This window comes from Oncorhynchus masou, chromosome 17 (assembly GCF_036934945.1).
Source record: "Oncorhynchus masou masou isolate Uvic2021 chromosome 17, UVic_Omas_1.1, whole genome shotgun sequence".
Classification (NCBI taxonomy): domain Eukaryota; kingdom Metazoa; phylum Chordata; class Actinopteri; order Salmoniformes; family Salmonidae; genus Oncorhynchus; species Oncorhynchus masou.
The window spans coordinates 42,221,026-42,238,285 of NC_088228.1; the positions used below are offsets into that span (position 1 = coordinate 42,221,026).

General features: G+C 44.4%; 1 protein-coding gene across 1 annotated transcript in view; it reads right to left on the bottom strand.

Moving 5' to 3' along the window:
* Positions 1-17,260, bottom strand: part of LOC135559066 (neurocan core protein-like) — an 87,653-nt gene that overhangs the window by 14,054 nt on the left and 56,339 nt on the right. Inside the window, exon 14 of the mRNA XM_064993418.1 lies at positions 3,298-3,411. Coding sequence (XP_064849490.1) covers positions 3,298-3,411 — 114 coding nt within the window. The remainder of the gene's footprint in view (positions 1-3,297; positions 3,412-17,260) is intronic.

Below are 17,260 nucleotides of genomic sequence, written 5' to 3' on the forward strand. Positions count from 1 at the left end.
CGGTTTTGTACCACCTTGGGCTAATGCGGTGGAGGAGATCTTCATGGGCTATACTCAGCCTTGTCTCAGGGTACTACATTGGTGGTCTGTTGATATCTCTCTAGTGGTGTGGGGGCTGTGCATTGGCAAAGTGGGTGGGGTTATATCCTGCCTGTTTGGCCCTGTCCGTGGGTATCGTCGGACGGGGCCACAGTGTCCCCCCTACCCACCCCTGTCTCAGTTTCCAGTATCTATGCTGCAATAGTCTATGGGACTAGGGTCAGTCTGTTGTATCTGGTGTAATTCTCCTGTCTTATCTGGTGTCATTTGTGAATTCAAGTATGATCCCTCCAATTCTCTCTCTCTCTCCCAAGCCTAGGACCTGCTGTCTAGACCTCTTAATGATCGGCTATGAAAGGCCAACTAACATTTACTCCTGAGGTACTTTTATTTTTTTTAAATTTCACCTTTATTTAACCAGGTAGGCTAGTTGAGAACAAGTTCTCATTTACAACTGCAACATGGCCAAGATAAAGCAAAGCATCATTGAAGGAAGCTCAGGCGCGAGGTAAAAGAGACAGATGAGGAACAAAAACAACAACACAGTTACACATGGAATAAACAAACACACAGTCAATAACACAATAGAAAACAGTCTATATACAGTGTGTTCAAATGAGGTAAGACAATAAATAGGCCACAGTGGCGAGATAATTACAATTTATCAATTAAACACTGGCGTGATAGATGTGCAGAAGATGAATGTGCAAGTAGAGATGAATGTGCAAGTAGAGATACTGGGCTGCAGAGGAGCAAAACAAATAAATAACAGAATGGGGATGAGGTAGTTGGATGGGTTATTTACAGATGGGCTATGTACAATTTCAGTGATCTGTGAGCTGCTCTGACAGCTGGTGCTTAAAGTTAGTGAGGGAGATATGAGTCTCCAGCTTCAGTGATTTTTGCAATTCGTTCCAGTCATTGGCAGCAGAGAACTGGAAGGAAAGGCGGCCAAATGAGGATTTAGCTTTGGGGATGACCAGAGAGATATACCTGCTGAAGCGCGTGCTACAGGTGGGTGTTGCTGCTATGGTGACTAGTGAGCTGAGATAAGGTGGGGCTTTACCTAGCAAATACTTATAGATGATCTGGAGCCAGTGGGTTTGGCGACGAATATGAAGCGAGAGCCAGCCAACGAGAGCATACAGGTCGCAGTGGTGGGTGGTATATGGAGCTTTGGTAACAAAACGGATGGCACTGTGATAGACTGCATCCAATTTGCTAAGTAGCGTGTTGGAGGATATTTTGTAAATGACATCGCCGAAGTCAATCAGATCGGTAGGATAGACAGTTTTACGAGGGTATGTTTGGCAGCATGAGTGAAGGATGCTTTGTTGCGAATTAGGAAGCAGATTCTAGATTTAATTTTGGATTGAAGATGCTTAATGTGAGTCTGGAAGGAGAGTTTACAGTCTAACCAGACACCTAGGTATTTGTAGTTGTCCACATATTCTAAGTCCGAACCGTCCAGAGTAGTGATGCTAGTCGGGCAGGCAGGTATGGGCAGCGATCGGTTGATTGAATTTTACTTGCATTCACAGTTTTTCTCAGTTGTTGAAACACTAAAACCCATTGGCTGAACAAAGTTCTCAGTTGCCTGGACTCATTTAGCTAATTATGCAGTCTGTTGTCAATACCTTAAACCATTTCACATGGTAAAACACAGTCTTGTCAATACCTTAAACCATTTCACATGGTAAAACACAGTCTGTTGTCAATACCTTAAACCATTTCACATGGTAAAACACAGTCTGTTGTCAATACCTTAAACCATTTCACATGGTAACACACAGTCTGTTGTCAATACCTTAAACCATTTCACATGGTAAAACACAGTCTGTTGTCAATACCTTAAACCATTTCACATGATAAAACACCATTTGCAGATCTCACTTAGACTTTTCAGCAAAACTCTAAACACATTCTCCTTCTCAAAACACATTCTGCACTCTAATGCACATGTCCTCCATACTGGTAAACACAAGTAGCCACAATCAAATACAAGTAGAGAAGACATGTCATTGATTGAAGACAACCACTCAAAATTGATTTAACCTGTTTCAAATGATGCGACACAACCAATATAAGCCAGTTCAGAGAGCAAACAGGTTGTTGAAGGTGGGAAGGAGAAAGTCTGAGAATGGATAGAAGAAACAATGTGAGAGGACGAGGACGAGTGCGTATGCGAGGTGGGCGACGAGGAGGGAGTGGAGGAGGAGGGCAAGAAAGAGGAAGAGGAGGACGAAGAGGAGGAAGACAAAGAGTGGAAATATCTGATGAAATTCGAGCAACAGTTAAAGACCATGTTCTTGTCCCCGGACTGACAATGAGGGAAGCAGGTCTTAGAGTGCAACCCAATTTGAGCCGATTTTCTGTGTCCACCATAGTAAGGACATTCAGAGAAGAGAACAGGTACAGTATACTACTGTATTGTTGTAATTGCATATTTACTGTACTACACTATATGCAGCTGTTTCAATAGACATTTGTAAAGTTAATAACTAAGTATTGTACTGCATGAATATGTTTTGTAACTGCACAACTACTTTTTGTAGAATTGCAAGGCTGCAACATGCAGGTGGAAGGACAGCTATATTCACTCAGGAGCAAGAGGCCGTTATAGTTGGCATGGTCCTTCAAGATAATGCAATACGACTCAGAGAAATCCAGGAACGAGTGATACAAGACAACACACACTTCCAGGGAATCGACAGTGTGAGCATTTCCACTATTGACCGTGTCCTCCATCGTAACAGGGTGCGAATGAAACTAGTAAACAGAGAACCTTTAGAGCACAACTCACCAAGGGTGAAATAACTGAACTCAGTATGTGCAAGTAAGTGTACATTCAGAAACATTTACTGTAATCCAGATTGTCTACAGTACTAACACAGTACACTAGTACTAAAAAGGGCTTTATAAATACATTTGATTGATTGATTGATAGTGCACTGTGATGTTAGCCGCTGATCCAGCTGTAAGCCGATACTGCACATAACGCTGATAAAGATGATCTGGATCACAGCCGGCTGCTGTAGACTGCTAATAGCAGACAGGCAACGTCACCCTGAACCCTGTAGATACTGTATCTAGGTATTGTGAGACTTGATTGAAAGCTCCATTAAAACATGCCCCTGTATAATTTGGAGAAGTGTATGTTAGATGAAAGTCTCTCTCTCTGTTTAGGCTGTGTGTATTGACTATAGTGTGTTTCCATGCTTGCGCCATGTGTTGACCAGTGTGTATTCACTGTCTTACCCTTCTCACAGGTGTCTCCTGCGTAGCTGGGCAGACAGAGGCAGACAAACGAGTGGATCTTGTCGATGCAGGTGCCTCCGTTTAGACATGGATTGGACTGGCAGTCATCCACGTCTGTTAGAAAAAACACACAACACCGGTTTGAGAGTCCTGAGTAACCGTCAACTTTAAATCTAATCCAATTTTATTAGTCACATGCGCTGAATACAACAGTTAGACCTTACAGTGAAATGCTTACTTATGCGCCCCTAACCGACAATGCAGTTTTAAAAAAATACAGATAAGAATAAGAGCTTAAAGACGAGCAGTAAAAAAAATAACAATATATACAGGGAGTACCGGTACAGAGTCAATGTGGAGGCTATATACAGGGGGTACTGGTACAGAGTCAATGTGGAGGCTATATACAGGGGGTACTGGTACAGAGTCAATGTGGAGGCTATATACAGGGTATTACGGTACAGAGTCAATGTGGAGGCTATATACAGGGGGTACTGGTACAGAGTCAATGTGGAGGCTATATACAGGGTATTACGGTACAGAGTCAATGTGGAGGCTATATACAGGGTATTACGGTACAGAGTCAATGTGGAGGCTATATACAGGGGGTACTGGTACAGAGTCAATGTGAAGGCTATATACAGGGTGTACCGGTACAGAGTAAATGTGGAGGCTATATACAGGGTATTACGGTACAGAGTCAATGTGGAGGCTATATACAGGGTATTACGGTACAGAGTCAATGTGGAGGCTAAATACAGGGTATTACGGTACAGAGTCAATGTGGAGGCTATATACAGGGTATTACGGTACAGAGTCAATGTGGAGGCTATATACAGGGGGTACCGGTACAGAGTCAATGTGGAGGCTATATACAGGGTGTACCAGTACAGAGTCAACGTGGAGGCTATATACAGGGTATTACGGTACAGAGTCAATGTGGAGGCTAAATACAGGGTATTACGGTACAGAGTCAATGTGGAGGCTATATACAGGGTATTACGGTACAGAGTCAATGTGGAGGCTATATACAGGGGGTACCGGTACAGAGTCAATGTGGAGGCTATATACAGGGTGTACTGGTACAGAGTCAATGTGGAGGCTATATACAGGGTATTACAGTACAAAGTCAATGTGGAGGCTAAATACAGGGTATTACGGTACAGAGTCAATGTGGAGGCTATATACAGGGGGTACCGGTACAGAGTCAATGTGGAGGCTATATACAGGGTATTACGGTACAGAGTCAACGTGGAGGCTATATACAGGGTATTACGGTACAGAGTCAATGTGGAGGCTAAATACAGGGTATTACGGTACAGAGTCAATGTGGAGGCTATATACAGGGTATTACGGTACAGAGTCAATGTGGAGGCTATATACAGGGGGTACCGGTACAGAGTCAATGTAGAGGCTATATACAGGGTGTACTGGTACAGAGTCAATTTGGAGGCTATATACAGGGTGTACCGGTACAGAGTCAACGTGGAGGCTATATATAGGGTATTACGGTACAGAGTCAATGTGGAGGCTAAATATAGGGTATTACGGTACAGAGTCAATGTGGAGGCTATATACAGGGTGTACTGGTACAGAGTCAATGTGGAGGCTATATACAGGGGGTACCGGTACAGAGTCAATGTGGAGGCTATATACAGGGTGTACTGGTACAGAGTCAATGTGGAGGCTATATACAGGGTATTACGGTACAGAGTCAATGTGGAGGCTATATACAGGGGGTATCAGTACAGAGTCAATGTGGAGGCTATATACAGGGGGTATCGGTACAGAGTCAATGTGGAGGCTATATACAGGGGGTACCAGTACAGAGTCAATGTGGAGGCTATATACAGGGGGTACCGGTACAGAGTCAATGTGGAGGCTATATACAGGGGGTACCGGTACAGAGTCAATGTGGAGGCTATATACAGGGTATTACGGTACAGAGTCAATGTGGAGGCTATATACAGGGGGTACCGGTACAGAGTCAATGTGGAGGCTATATACAGGGGTACCGGTACAGAGTCAATGTGGAGGCTATATACAGGGGGTACCGGTACAGAGTCAATGTGGAGGCTATATACAGGGGGTACCGGTACAGAGTCAATGTGGAGGCTATATACAGGGGGTACCGGTACAGAGTCAATGTGGAGGCTATATACAGGGTATTACGGTACAGAGTCAATGTGGAGGCTATATACAGGGGGTACCGGTACAGAGTCAATGTGGAGGCTATATACAGGGGGTACCGGTACAGAGTCAATGTGGAGGCTATATACAGGGGGTACCTACAGAGTCAATGTGGAGGCTATATACAGGGGGTACTGGTACAGAGTCAATGTGGAGGCTATATACAGGGGGTACCGGTACAGAGTCAATGTGGAGGCTACATACAGGGGGTACCGGTACAGAGTCAATGTGGAGGCTATATACAGGGGGGTACCAGTACAGAGTCAATGTGGAGACTATATACAGGGGGTACCGGTACAGAGTCAATGTGGAGGCTATATACAGGGTATTACGGCACAGAGTCAATGTGGAGGCTAAATACAGGGGGTACCGGTACAGAGTCAATGTGGAGGCTATATACAGGGGGTACCGGTACAGAGTCAATGTGGAGGCTATATACAGGGGGTACCGGTACAGAGTCAATGTGGAGGCTATATACAGGGTATTACGGTACAGAGTCAATGTGGAGGCTAAATACAGGGAGTACCGGTACAGAGTCAATGTGGAGGCTATATACAGGGTGTACTGGTACAGAGTCAATGTGGAGGCTATATACAGGGGGTACCGGTACGGAGTCAATGTGGAGGCTATATACAGGGGTTACCGGTACAGAGTCAATGTGGAGGCTATATACAGGGTGTACTGGTACAGAGTCAATGTGGAGGCTATATACAGGGGGTACCACTACAGAGTCAATGTGGAGGCTATATACAGGGTATTACGGTACAGAGTCAATGTTGAGACTATATACAGGGTGTACCGGTACAGAGTCAATGTGGAGGCTAAATACAGGGGGTACCGGTACAGAGTCAATGTGGAGGCTATATACAGGGTATTACGGTACAGAGTCAATGTGGAGGCTATATACAGGGTGTACCGCTACAGAGTCAATGTGGAGGCTATATACAGGGTATACCGGTACAGAGTCAATGTGGAGGCTATATACAGGGCATACCAGTACAGAGTCAATGTGGAGGCTATATACAGGGTGTACCGGTACAGAGTCAATGTGGAGGCTATATACAGGGTGTACCGGTACAGAGTCAATGTGGAGGCTATATACAGGGTATTACAGTACAGAGTCAATGTGGAGGCTATATACAGGGTGTACCGGTACAGAGTCAATGTGGAGGCTATATACAGGAGGGTGCCGGTACAGAGTCAATGTGTGGGGCGGTTAGTTGAGGTAGTATGTACATGTAGGTAGAGTTAATTAAAGTGACTATGCATAGATGACAACAGAGAGTGGCAGTGGTGTGGAGAGGAGAGGGGGGGGGGGGCAATGTGAATAGACTGGGTGGCCATTTGACTAGATGTTCAGGAGTCTTATGGCATGGGGGTAGAAGCTGTTTAGAAGCCTCTTGGACCTAGACTTGGCGCTCCGGTACTGCTTGCCATGCGGTAGCAGAGAGTACAGTCTATGACTGGCTGGAGTTCTCTGACACCGCCTGGTATAGAGGTCCTGGATGGCAGGAAACTTGGCCCCATTGATGTACTGGGCCGTTCGTTCCTCTGTAGTGCATTGCGGTCGGAGGCCGCGCAGTTATCATACCAGGCAGTGATGCAACCAGTCAGGATGCTCTTGATGGTGCAGCTGTAGAACCTTTTGCGGATCTGAGGACCCATGTCAAATCTTTACAGTCTCCTGAGAGGGAATAGGTTTGTTGTGCCCTCTTCACGACTGTCTTGGTGTGCTTGGACCATGTTAGTTTGTTGATGACGTGGACATCAAGGAACTTGAAGCTCTCAACCTGCTCCACTGCAGCCCCGCCGGTGAGAATGGGGTCGTGCTCTGTCCTCCTTTTCCTGTAGTCCACAATCATCTCCTTTGTCTTGATTACGTTGAGGGAGAGGTTTAGACTCGTTCACTGGCTATGCGCACAGACCTTGAACAAATACTTTTCCTGTAAACCAAGCATTTGACGACAGTGGGAGAATTGTGGAAAAATTCCAGCTAAGCTTGGTCTAAATGATTCGGGATAGAGTAAAGAGAACAATGTCCACAGCTCTGACATTCTCCCAGAGGTGATTCATTGGTTGTAACACAAAGGAAAGATTTTTCCTATGTTTTCTATGTCCATCAACTGCAGCAGTGGTTGCTGTGGGAACAACACTTTTATTTGATTTATTTAACTAGGCAAGTCAGTTAAGAATAAATTATTATCTACAATGATGGCCTTCCCCGGCCAAACCTGGACGACGCTGAGCCAATTGTGCCTCGTCCTATGGGACTCCCAATCACGGCCAGATGGGATGCAGCCTGGAATCAAACCAGGTACTGCAGTGACACCTCTTGCACTGAGATGCAGTGTCTTAGACCACTGTGCCACTCGCCACACTAACTAAATTCACCAGGAAATTGTATCCAAATCCAACCATTTTGAAGACCACTCTTGACCTCAAAAACATTTTCTGTAACATTTTTGCAAACAATGTCCGTTTTGACCACTACCCCCAACAAGTTAGACAAACCGTTAGAGCTTTCGGAAGATTTGGCTACTCTCTGTGTCTTTAGCCGAGCAGCTAAGAGCGTTGGGCCACTAAGTCGAAAGGTTGCTGGTTCAATTCCCAGAGATGGCTAGGTGGATAACCCCCAACAAAAACTGCCCCCCCCCCCGGTGCCGATGACGTGGATGTTGATATGGCAGCCCCCCCCCCCCCCGCACCTCTCTGATTCAGAGGGGTTGGGGGTTAAATGCGGAAGACACATTTTGGGTGAATGCATTCATTTGTGCGACTGACTTCGTATCCCCCTTCGATTTCTTGCACAAACACGTGTCTTTTCTTACTAGCACTGACTTTGCCAATAGCTGCTTTATTGAGTAAAATTTACTGTTACTGCGCCAACTGTAAGTGGTTCTGAGCTTCTACTGAATTACTAAAATGTAAAGGTAAATGTTTTGTAAGGGAGGAGGATAATTTAATTCTCACCATGGCAACTCAAGATGACTGTGGATGTTTCTGTTTTCCTGTTCTTTGTCCCTCTCCTTCCTACTTCATGAATCAGGGCGCCCTGAGAGTACTTCAGAGCCAATTCACTTATTTCATTATTCCTGTGCCAAGCTCAAGGTAGCGAGAGCCATCTCTCTCTCTCTATCAATTCAATGGGCTTTATTGGCATGGGAAGCATATGTTTACATTGCCAAGCAAGTGAAATAGATAATAAACAAAAGTGAAATAATCAAAAATGAACAGTAAACATTACACTCACTAAAGTTCCAAAGGAATAGAGACATTTTAGATGTCATATTATGACTATATACAAAAGGGAAAATAAATAAACATAAATATGGGTTGTATTTAGATCTCGTCGGCTTTGTGTTCAGGTTAACTGATGAAATTGCTGTACAATATGATCTTGTTGCTATCTGATGCACATTCAGATGTCATAAGTCAACACTGCAGAGCTCTCCCTGTCCTCTGCCATGCCTTGATTGTATTACTGTTGATGATATCTGGAAATGTGCATGTACACCCTGGCCCACAGATCTTCCAAAGGTGGTGGAGTGGCAATCTTTACCAATGATCACCTTCAGTGCTCGGTTGTCTCCACCAAATCTGTCCCCAAACAATTTGATTTGCTGGTTTTAAGCATTCAACTTTCAAATAGCTCTTTGCTGACTGTTGCTGAGTGTTATCGTCGACCATCAGCACCGGCCTGTACCCAACCTGTCCTAAGCTCTCTCCTGGCACCTTACACTAAGTCTGAATTTGTCCTGCTAAGTGACCTAAACTGGGACATACTTAACCCACCTCACCAAATCCTAAAGCAATGGGACTCCCTAAATCTTTCTCAGATTATTACCAATCCCACGAGGTATGACTCCAAACACCCAGAAAATGCTACTCTCCTCAATGTTATCCTCACAAATAATCCTGATAGCTATTAGTCTGGTGTTTTCTGTAATGATCTTAGTGATCACTGTTTTATAACCTGTGTTCGTAAAGGCTGCTCAGTGAAATTACCTGTCCCGATTTGTCATAGACGCTTGCTACAAAACTTTAATGAGCAAGACTTCCTTCATGAACTGGCCTCTGTAAAATGGTATAGAATCAGCTTGATCCCCTCTGTCAAAGACGCTTGGAACTTATTTTTTATATTTTCAGTGGTATTGTTAACAAACACGCCCCACAAAGAAAATGAGAATTAAATACAGGTTCAGCTCCTGGTTCAACAGAGTTACTCCACCTCAAGAATTGCATTTGGCATAAGGCTCAGCACTCAGGCTGACTGGCTCTCGTTCAGGCAAATGAGAAATAAGTGCACTCAGGCTATCCAGAAGGCCAAAGTTTAGTTACTTTATTTTGTGTTAAATGCTCTACAACAAAGCTTTCTTAATGTCTAACAAGCTTAACCTTGTTCTGAACACGTCCAAAACAAAGGTAATGTGGTTTGGTAAGAAGAATGCCCCTCTTCCCACAGGTGTTATTACTACCTCTGAGGGTTTAGAGCTTGAAGTAGTCACCTCATTCAAGTACTTGGGAGTATGGCTGGACGGCGCACTGTCCTTCTCTCAGCACATATCAAAGCTGCAGGCTAAAGTTAAATCTAGACTTGGTTTCCTCTATCGTAATTGCTCTTCTTTCACCCCAGCTGCCAAACTAACCCTGATTCAGATGACCATCCTACCCATGCTAGATTACGGAGACATTACATTTACATTTACATTTAAGTCATTTAGCAGACGCTCTTATCCAGAGCGACTTACAAATTGGTGAATTCACCTTCTGACATCCAGTGGAACAGCCACTTTACAATAGTGCATCTAAATCATTAAGGGGGGGTGGTGAGAAGGATTACTTATCCTATCCTAGGTATTCCTTGAAGAGGTGGGGTTTCAGGTGTCTCCGGAAGGTGGTGATTGACTCCGCTGTCCTGGCGTCGTGAGGGAGTTTGTTCCACCATTGGGGGGCCAGAGCAGCGAACAGTTTTGACTGGGCTGAGCGGGAACTGTACTTCCTCAATGGTAGGGAGGCGAGCAGGCCAGAGGTGGATGAACGCAGTGCCCTTGCTTGGGTGTAGGGCCTGATCAGAGCCTGGAGGTACTGCGGTGCCGTTCCCCTCACAGCTCCGTAGGCAAGCACCATGGTCTTGTAGCGGATGCGAGCTTCAACTGGAAGCCAGTGGAGAGAGCGGAGGAGCGGGGTGACGGGAGAGAACTTGGGAAGGTTGAACACCAGACGGGCTGCGGCGTTCTGGATGAGTTGTAGGGGTTTAATGACACAGGCAGGGAGCCCAGCCAACAGCGAGTTGCAGTAATCCAGACGGGAGATGACAAGTGCCTGGATTAGGACCTGCGCCGCTTCCTGTGTGAGGCAGGGTCGTACTCTGCGGATGTTGTAGAGCATGAACCTACAGGAACGGGCCACCGCCATGATGTTGGTTGAGAACGACAGGGTGTTGTCCAGGATCACGCCAAGGTTCTTAGCGCTCTGGGAGGAGGACACAATGGAGTTGTCAACCGTGATGGCGAGATCATGGAACGGGCAGTCCTTCCCCGGGAGGACATCATTTATAGATCGTCAGGTAAGGGTGCTGTCGTGCGGCTAGATGTTCTTTACCCTTCGGCCATCAGATTTGCCACCAATGCTCCTTATAGGACACATCCCTGCACTCTACTCTGTAAACTGGTTCTCTCTGTATACCTGTCGCAAGACCCACTGGTTGATGCTTATTTATTAAACCCTCTTAGGCCTCACTCCCCCCTATCTGAGATATCTACTGCAGCCCTCATCCTCCACATACAACACCCGTTCTGCCAGTCACATTCTATTAAAGGTCCCCAAAGCACACACGTCCCTGGGTCGCTCCTCTTTTCTGTTCGCTGCAGCTAGCGACTGGAACGAGCTGCAACAAACACTCAAACTGGACAGTTTAATCTCAATCTCTTCATTCAAAGACTCAATCATGGACACTTTTACCGACAGTTGTGGCTGCTTTGTACGATGTAATGTTGTCTCTACCTTATTGACTTTTGTGCTGTTGACTTTGCCCAATAATGTTTGTACCTTGTTTTGTAGTGCTACCATGTTGTTGTCATGTTGTGTTGCTACCATGCTGTGTAGTCATGTTTTGCTGCCTTGTTATGTTGTCTTAGGTCTCTCTGTATGTGGTGTTGTGTCTCTCTTGTTGTGATGTGTCCTATATTTATATTGTATTTATTTTTTAATTCCAGGCCCCCATCCCCGCAGGAGGCCTTTTGCCTTTTGGTAGGCCATCATTGTAAGTAAGAATTTGTTCTTAACTGACTTGCCTCGTTAAATAAAGGTTAAATAAAATAAAACATGTACAATAGTGTTCTTCACTGGTTGCCCTTTTCTTGTGGCAACAGGTCACAAACCTTGCTGCTGTGATGGCATACTGTGGTATTTCACCAAATAGATATGGACGTTTATCAAAATTGGATTTGCTTTTGGAAATATGTGTCTCTAATATGGTCATACATTTGGCAGAAGGTTATGAAGTGCAGCTCAGTTTCCACCTCATTCTGTGGGCGGTGTGCACATAGCTTGTTTTCTCTTGAGAGCCATGTCTGCCTACCGTGGCCTTTCTCAATAGCAAGGCCATGCTCACTGAGTCTGTACATTCTCAAAGCTTTCTTTAATTCTTTCTCTCACAGACCTGGGTTCAAATACATGTGTATTTCAGTAGCTGGTATTTAACACACAGCTCAAAACAAGTACTTTTATTTGAGTATTTGAATTGTATTTGTATTGTATTACTCAAATACAGACTCAAATACACTCCCATGGATTTAACCCAGATGAATAGTATTTGAAATAAGTATTTGAAAATACTGTTTCCAAATACACAAGACCCTGCTAGGAAAAGTCCCCCCTTATCTCAGCTTGCTGGTCACCATTGCATCACCCACCTGTATCACACGCTCCAGCAGGTATATCTCTCTAGTCACCCCCAAAACCAATTCTTTCTTTGGCCGTCTCTCCTTCCAGTTCTCTGCTGCCAATGACTGGAACGAACTACAAAAATCTCTGAAACTGGAAACACTTATGTCCCTCACTAGCTTTAAGCACCAACTGTCAGAGCAGCTCACAGATTACTGCACCTGTACATAGCCCACCTATAATTTAGCCCAAACAACTACCTCTTTCCCTACTGTATTTAATTAATTTATTTATTTTGCTCCTTTGCACCCCATTATTTTTATTTCTACTTTGAACATTCTTCCAATGCAAATATACCATTCCAGTGTTTTACTTGCTATATTGTATTTACTTTGCCACCATGGCCTTTTTTTGCCTTTACCTCCCTTATCTCACCTCATTTGCTCACATCGTATATAGACTTGTTCATACTGTATTATTGACTGTATGTTTGTTTTACTCCACGTGTAACTCTGTGTTGTTGTATGTGTCGAACTGCTTTGCTTTATCTTGGCCAGGTCGCAATTGTAAATGAGAACTTGTTCTCAACTTGCTTACCTGGTTAAATAAATGTGAAATATAAATCAAATAAATAAAAAATAAAAAATGTTGAGTGGGACTAGGGGCTCTGCAGTAAACTAAGACAATGATAACTATTCCAAACAACAGTATACAAGGCATATTGACATTTTGAGAGAGACATAAAGCGAGGCATAAAGCAATCACAGGTGTTGATTGCGAGAGCTAGCTAAGACAACAACGGGTAAGACAACAACAGTCAATCAGCTAAGACAACCAAAAGTAAAATGGCGATGAATGGGCAGAGAGGGTCGGTTAACTACACACAGGGCATGAGTTGGGGCCGACAGATAAACAAAAAATAAACAAAATGGAGTACCATGATTAATGAACAGTCCAGCAGGCATCAGCTATGTAGCCAAGTGATCATAGGGTCCAGTGAACAGCAATAGATGGAGCAGGGAAGTCGTTACTACGCTAGCACGCGGGAGACACGGCGTTTAAAGTTCGCAGGTCGGGGTAAGTAGAAGCGTCATATCAATTCATCCTTCAATTCAAGGTTGAAAGGCACCAAATTGTGCTTTCAAGGTCACTTCAAACTAAACGATATCCTATGTTCTGAGAGTTGATAAGGGCTTGAAAACGAAGCAAAGAAAAGCCCTCAGGAAGAATGTTGCAGAAAGGTTGTCAGACAAATCAAATCCAGACAGCCAGGACTTTCTGATGGGACCTTTGAAACATTAACCCCCAGTTCTGCATGTCTGGACAAACATAGCACATGGGCTTTGAATTCCACTGACAGGTTCTAGACTACATCAAATAGAAATTAAATGTAAAGAACTTAGTCACTACACTCTTAGAAAAAAAGGGTTCCCAAAGGGTTCTTCAGTTGTCCCCATAGGAGAACCCTTTTTGGTTCCAATTAAAATAATTTTTGATTCCAGGTAGAACCATCTGATGAAAGGGTTCTACTGTACATGCAACCCAAAACAGTTCTACTTGGAACCAATCGGGTTCTACTTAGAGCCAAAAAGGGTTATTCAAAGTTATTCCTATGGGGACAGCCGAAGAACCATTTTAGGTTCTAGATAGTACACTCTTTGAAAAAAGAATATTATCAACTGAAGGTTGTTTTGCAGTACATACTTCCATGACTGTTCTAGGGGTGCATCTCAATAGTCTAAAATGGTTCTGCTCTTCATCACTTGTCCTTCATCATAACTTCAATTCCATAGGCATCACTATCTTTGGAGTCAGTGTCGCTGTCTTTTGTCTCTGTTGATCACTTCACCCCAGCAGGAGCTTAAACATCTCTTCACCCCAGCATGAGCTTAAACATCTCTTCACCCCAGCATGAGCTTAAACATCTCTTCACCCCAGCATGAGCTGAAACATCTCTTCACCCCAGCATGAGCTGAAACATCTCTTCACCCCAGCATGAGCTTGAACATCTCTTCACCCCAGCAGGAGCTGAAACATCTCTTCACCCCAGCAGGAGCTTGGTCATCTCTTCACCCCAGCATGAGCTTAAACATCTCTTCACCCCAGCATGAGCTTAAACATCTCTTTACCCCAGCATGAGCTTGGTCATCTCTTCACCCCAGCATGAGCTTAAACATCTCTTCACCCCAGCATGAGCTTAAACATCTCTTCACCCCAGCATGAGCTTAAACATCTCTTCACCCCAGCATGAGCTTGAACATCTCTTCACCCCAGCATGAGCTGAAACATCTCTTCACCCCAGCATGAGCTTAAACATCTCTTCACCCCAGCATGAGCTTGAACATCTCTTCACCCCAGCATGAGCTTGAACATCTCTTCACCCCAGCATGAGCTTGAACATCTCTTCACCCCAGCATGAGCTTGAACATCTCTTCACCCCAGCATGAGCGTGAACATCTCTTCACCTCAGCATGAGCTTGGTCATCTCTTCACCCCGTAACCTTTCTCTCACCTCCAAGTCAACATTTGCCAATATACTGTGCCGTATCAACCCACATGCATACACACACCTTGTCTCAAAACATACATGAATGTTTAGTCCTGTCATGCGTAATGCAGAGGAGTTAGGGCTCCTCACCACTGGTGGAAAAAGTTGCCCCATTGGTCAGACTTGAGTAAAAGTAAAGATACCTTAATAGAAAATTACTCAAGTCAAAGTGAAAGTCACCCAGTAAAATACTACTTGAGTAAAAGTCTAAAAGTATTTGGTTTTAAATATGCTGAAGTATCACAAGTACATGTACAAGTATACATTCTTTCAAATTACTTATATTAAGCAAACCAGACTGCATCGTTTTTACATTTTTATTTATTTACTTATTTAGTTCACGTTCCAACACAGACATAATTTACAAACTAAGCATGTGTTTAGTGAGTCTGTCAGATCAGAAGGGATGACCAGGGATGTGTGAATTGAAGACCATGTTCCTGTCCTGCTAAGTATTCAAAATGTAACGAGTACTTTTGGGTGTCAGGGAAAATGTATGGAGTAAAAAAGTACATCATTGTCTTTAGGAATGTAGTGAAGTAAAAGTAAAAGTTGTAAAAATATAAATAGTAAAGTAACGCATAAAATTTCTGCTCTGCTAGAGCTGCCCTGTAAGTGCTGTTATTGTGAAGTGGAAACGTCTAAGAGCAACAAACGCATTCTCTGGAGTGATGAATCACGCTTCACCATCTGCCAGTCCGACGGACAAATCTGGGTTTGGCGGATGCCAGGAGACCGCTACCTGCCCCAATGCATAGTGCCAACTGTAAAGTTTGGTGAAGGAGGAATAATGGTCTGGGGCTGTTTTTCATGGTTCAGGCCCCTTAGTTACGGTGAAGGGAAATCTTAACTCTACAGCATACAATGAAATTCTAGATGATTCTGTGCTTCCAACTTTGTGGCAACAGTTTGGGGAAGGCCCTTTCCTGTTTCAGCATGACAATGTCCATGTGCACAAAGCGAGGTCCATACAGAAATGGTTTGTCGAGATTGGTGTGGAAGAACTTGACTGGCCTGCACACAGCCCTGACCTCAACCCCATCGAAAAACGTTGAGATAAATTGGAACACCGACTGCGATCCAGGCCTAACCACCCAACCTCACTAATGCTCTTGTTCCAACATCTAGTGGAAAGCCTTCCCAGAAGAGTGGAGGCTGTTATGGCAGCAATGTTCCAACATCTAGTGGAAAGCCTTCCCAGAAGAGTGGAGGCTGTTATGGCAGCAATGTTCCAACATGTAGTGGAAAGCCTTCCCAGGAGAGTGGAGGCTGTTGTAGCAGCAATGTTCCAACATCTAGTGGAAAGCCTTCCCAGAAGAGTGGAGGCTGTTATAGCAGCAATGTTCCAACATCTAGTGGAAAGCCTTCCCAGAAGAGTGGAGGCTGTTATGGCAGCAATGTTCCAACATCTAGTGGAAAGCCTTCCTAGAAGAATGGAGGCTGTTATAGCAGCAATGTTCCAACATCTAGTGGAAAGCCTTCCCAGAAGAGTGGAGGCTGTTATAGCAGCAATGTTCCAACATCTAGTGGAAAGCCTTCCTAGAAGAGTGGAGGCTGTTGTAGCAGCAATGTTCCAACATCTAGTGGAAAGCCTTCCTAGAAGAGTGGAGGCTGTTACAGCAGCAATGTTCCAACATCTAGTGGAAAGCCTTCCTAGAAGAGTGGAGGCTGTTGTAGCAGCAATGTTCCAACATCTACTGGAAAGCCTTCCTAGAAGAGAGGAGGCTGTTATAGCAGCAATGTTCCAACATCTAGTGGAAAGCCTTCCTAGAAGAGTGGAGGCTGTTACAGCAGCAAAGGGGGGCCCAACTCTATATTAATGCCCATGATTTAGGAATGAGATGTTCAACGAGCAGGTGTCCACATACCTTTGGTCATGTGGTGTACCTCCTCACCACAGCAGACAGGTAAATACAATGAATGTCATCTCACGGGTATTTACATTTTAGTCATTTATCAGATGCTCTTATCCAGAGCCATTAAGGTTAAGTGGCTTGCTCAAGGGCACATCGACAGAGCCTTGTCAGCTCGGGGATTCGAACCAGCATCCTTTCAGTTACTGGCCCAATGCTCTCACCACTAGGCAACCTGCCGCCCTGTTGCTGTAAGATGGGAGATGCAGGGTTTGTGAGTCTGAGTCAGGGCTGAGGTAGAGATGTTAGTCAACTTTATGGGAGAAAGTCACTGAGATTCATAGCCAACACGTTACTACCTAAAGTAGTTCATGTCCTGCCAGTATTCAGACAGTTGCTGTAAACTAAAGTCGGAAGTCATCACACAAACACTGGTAAACAACAGGATTAGTTGGTGTTTCTGATCGAACCTTTCATTGTGTGTGTG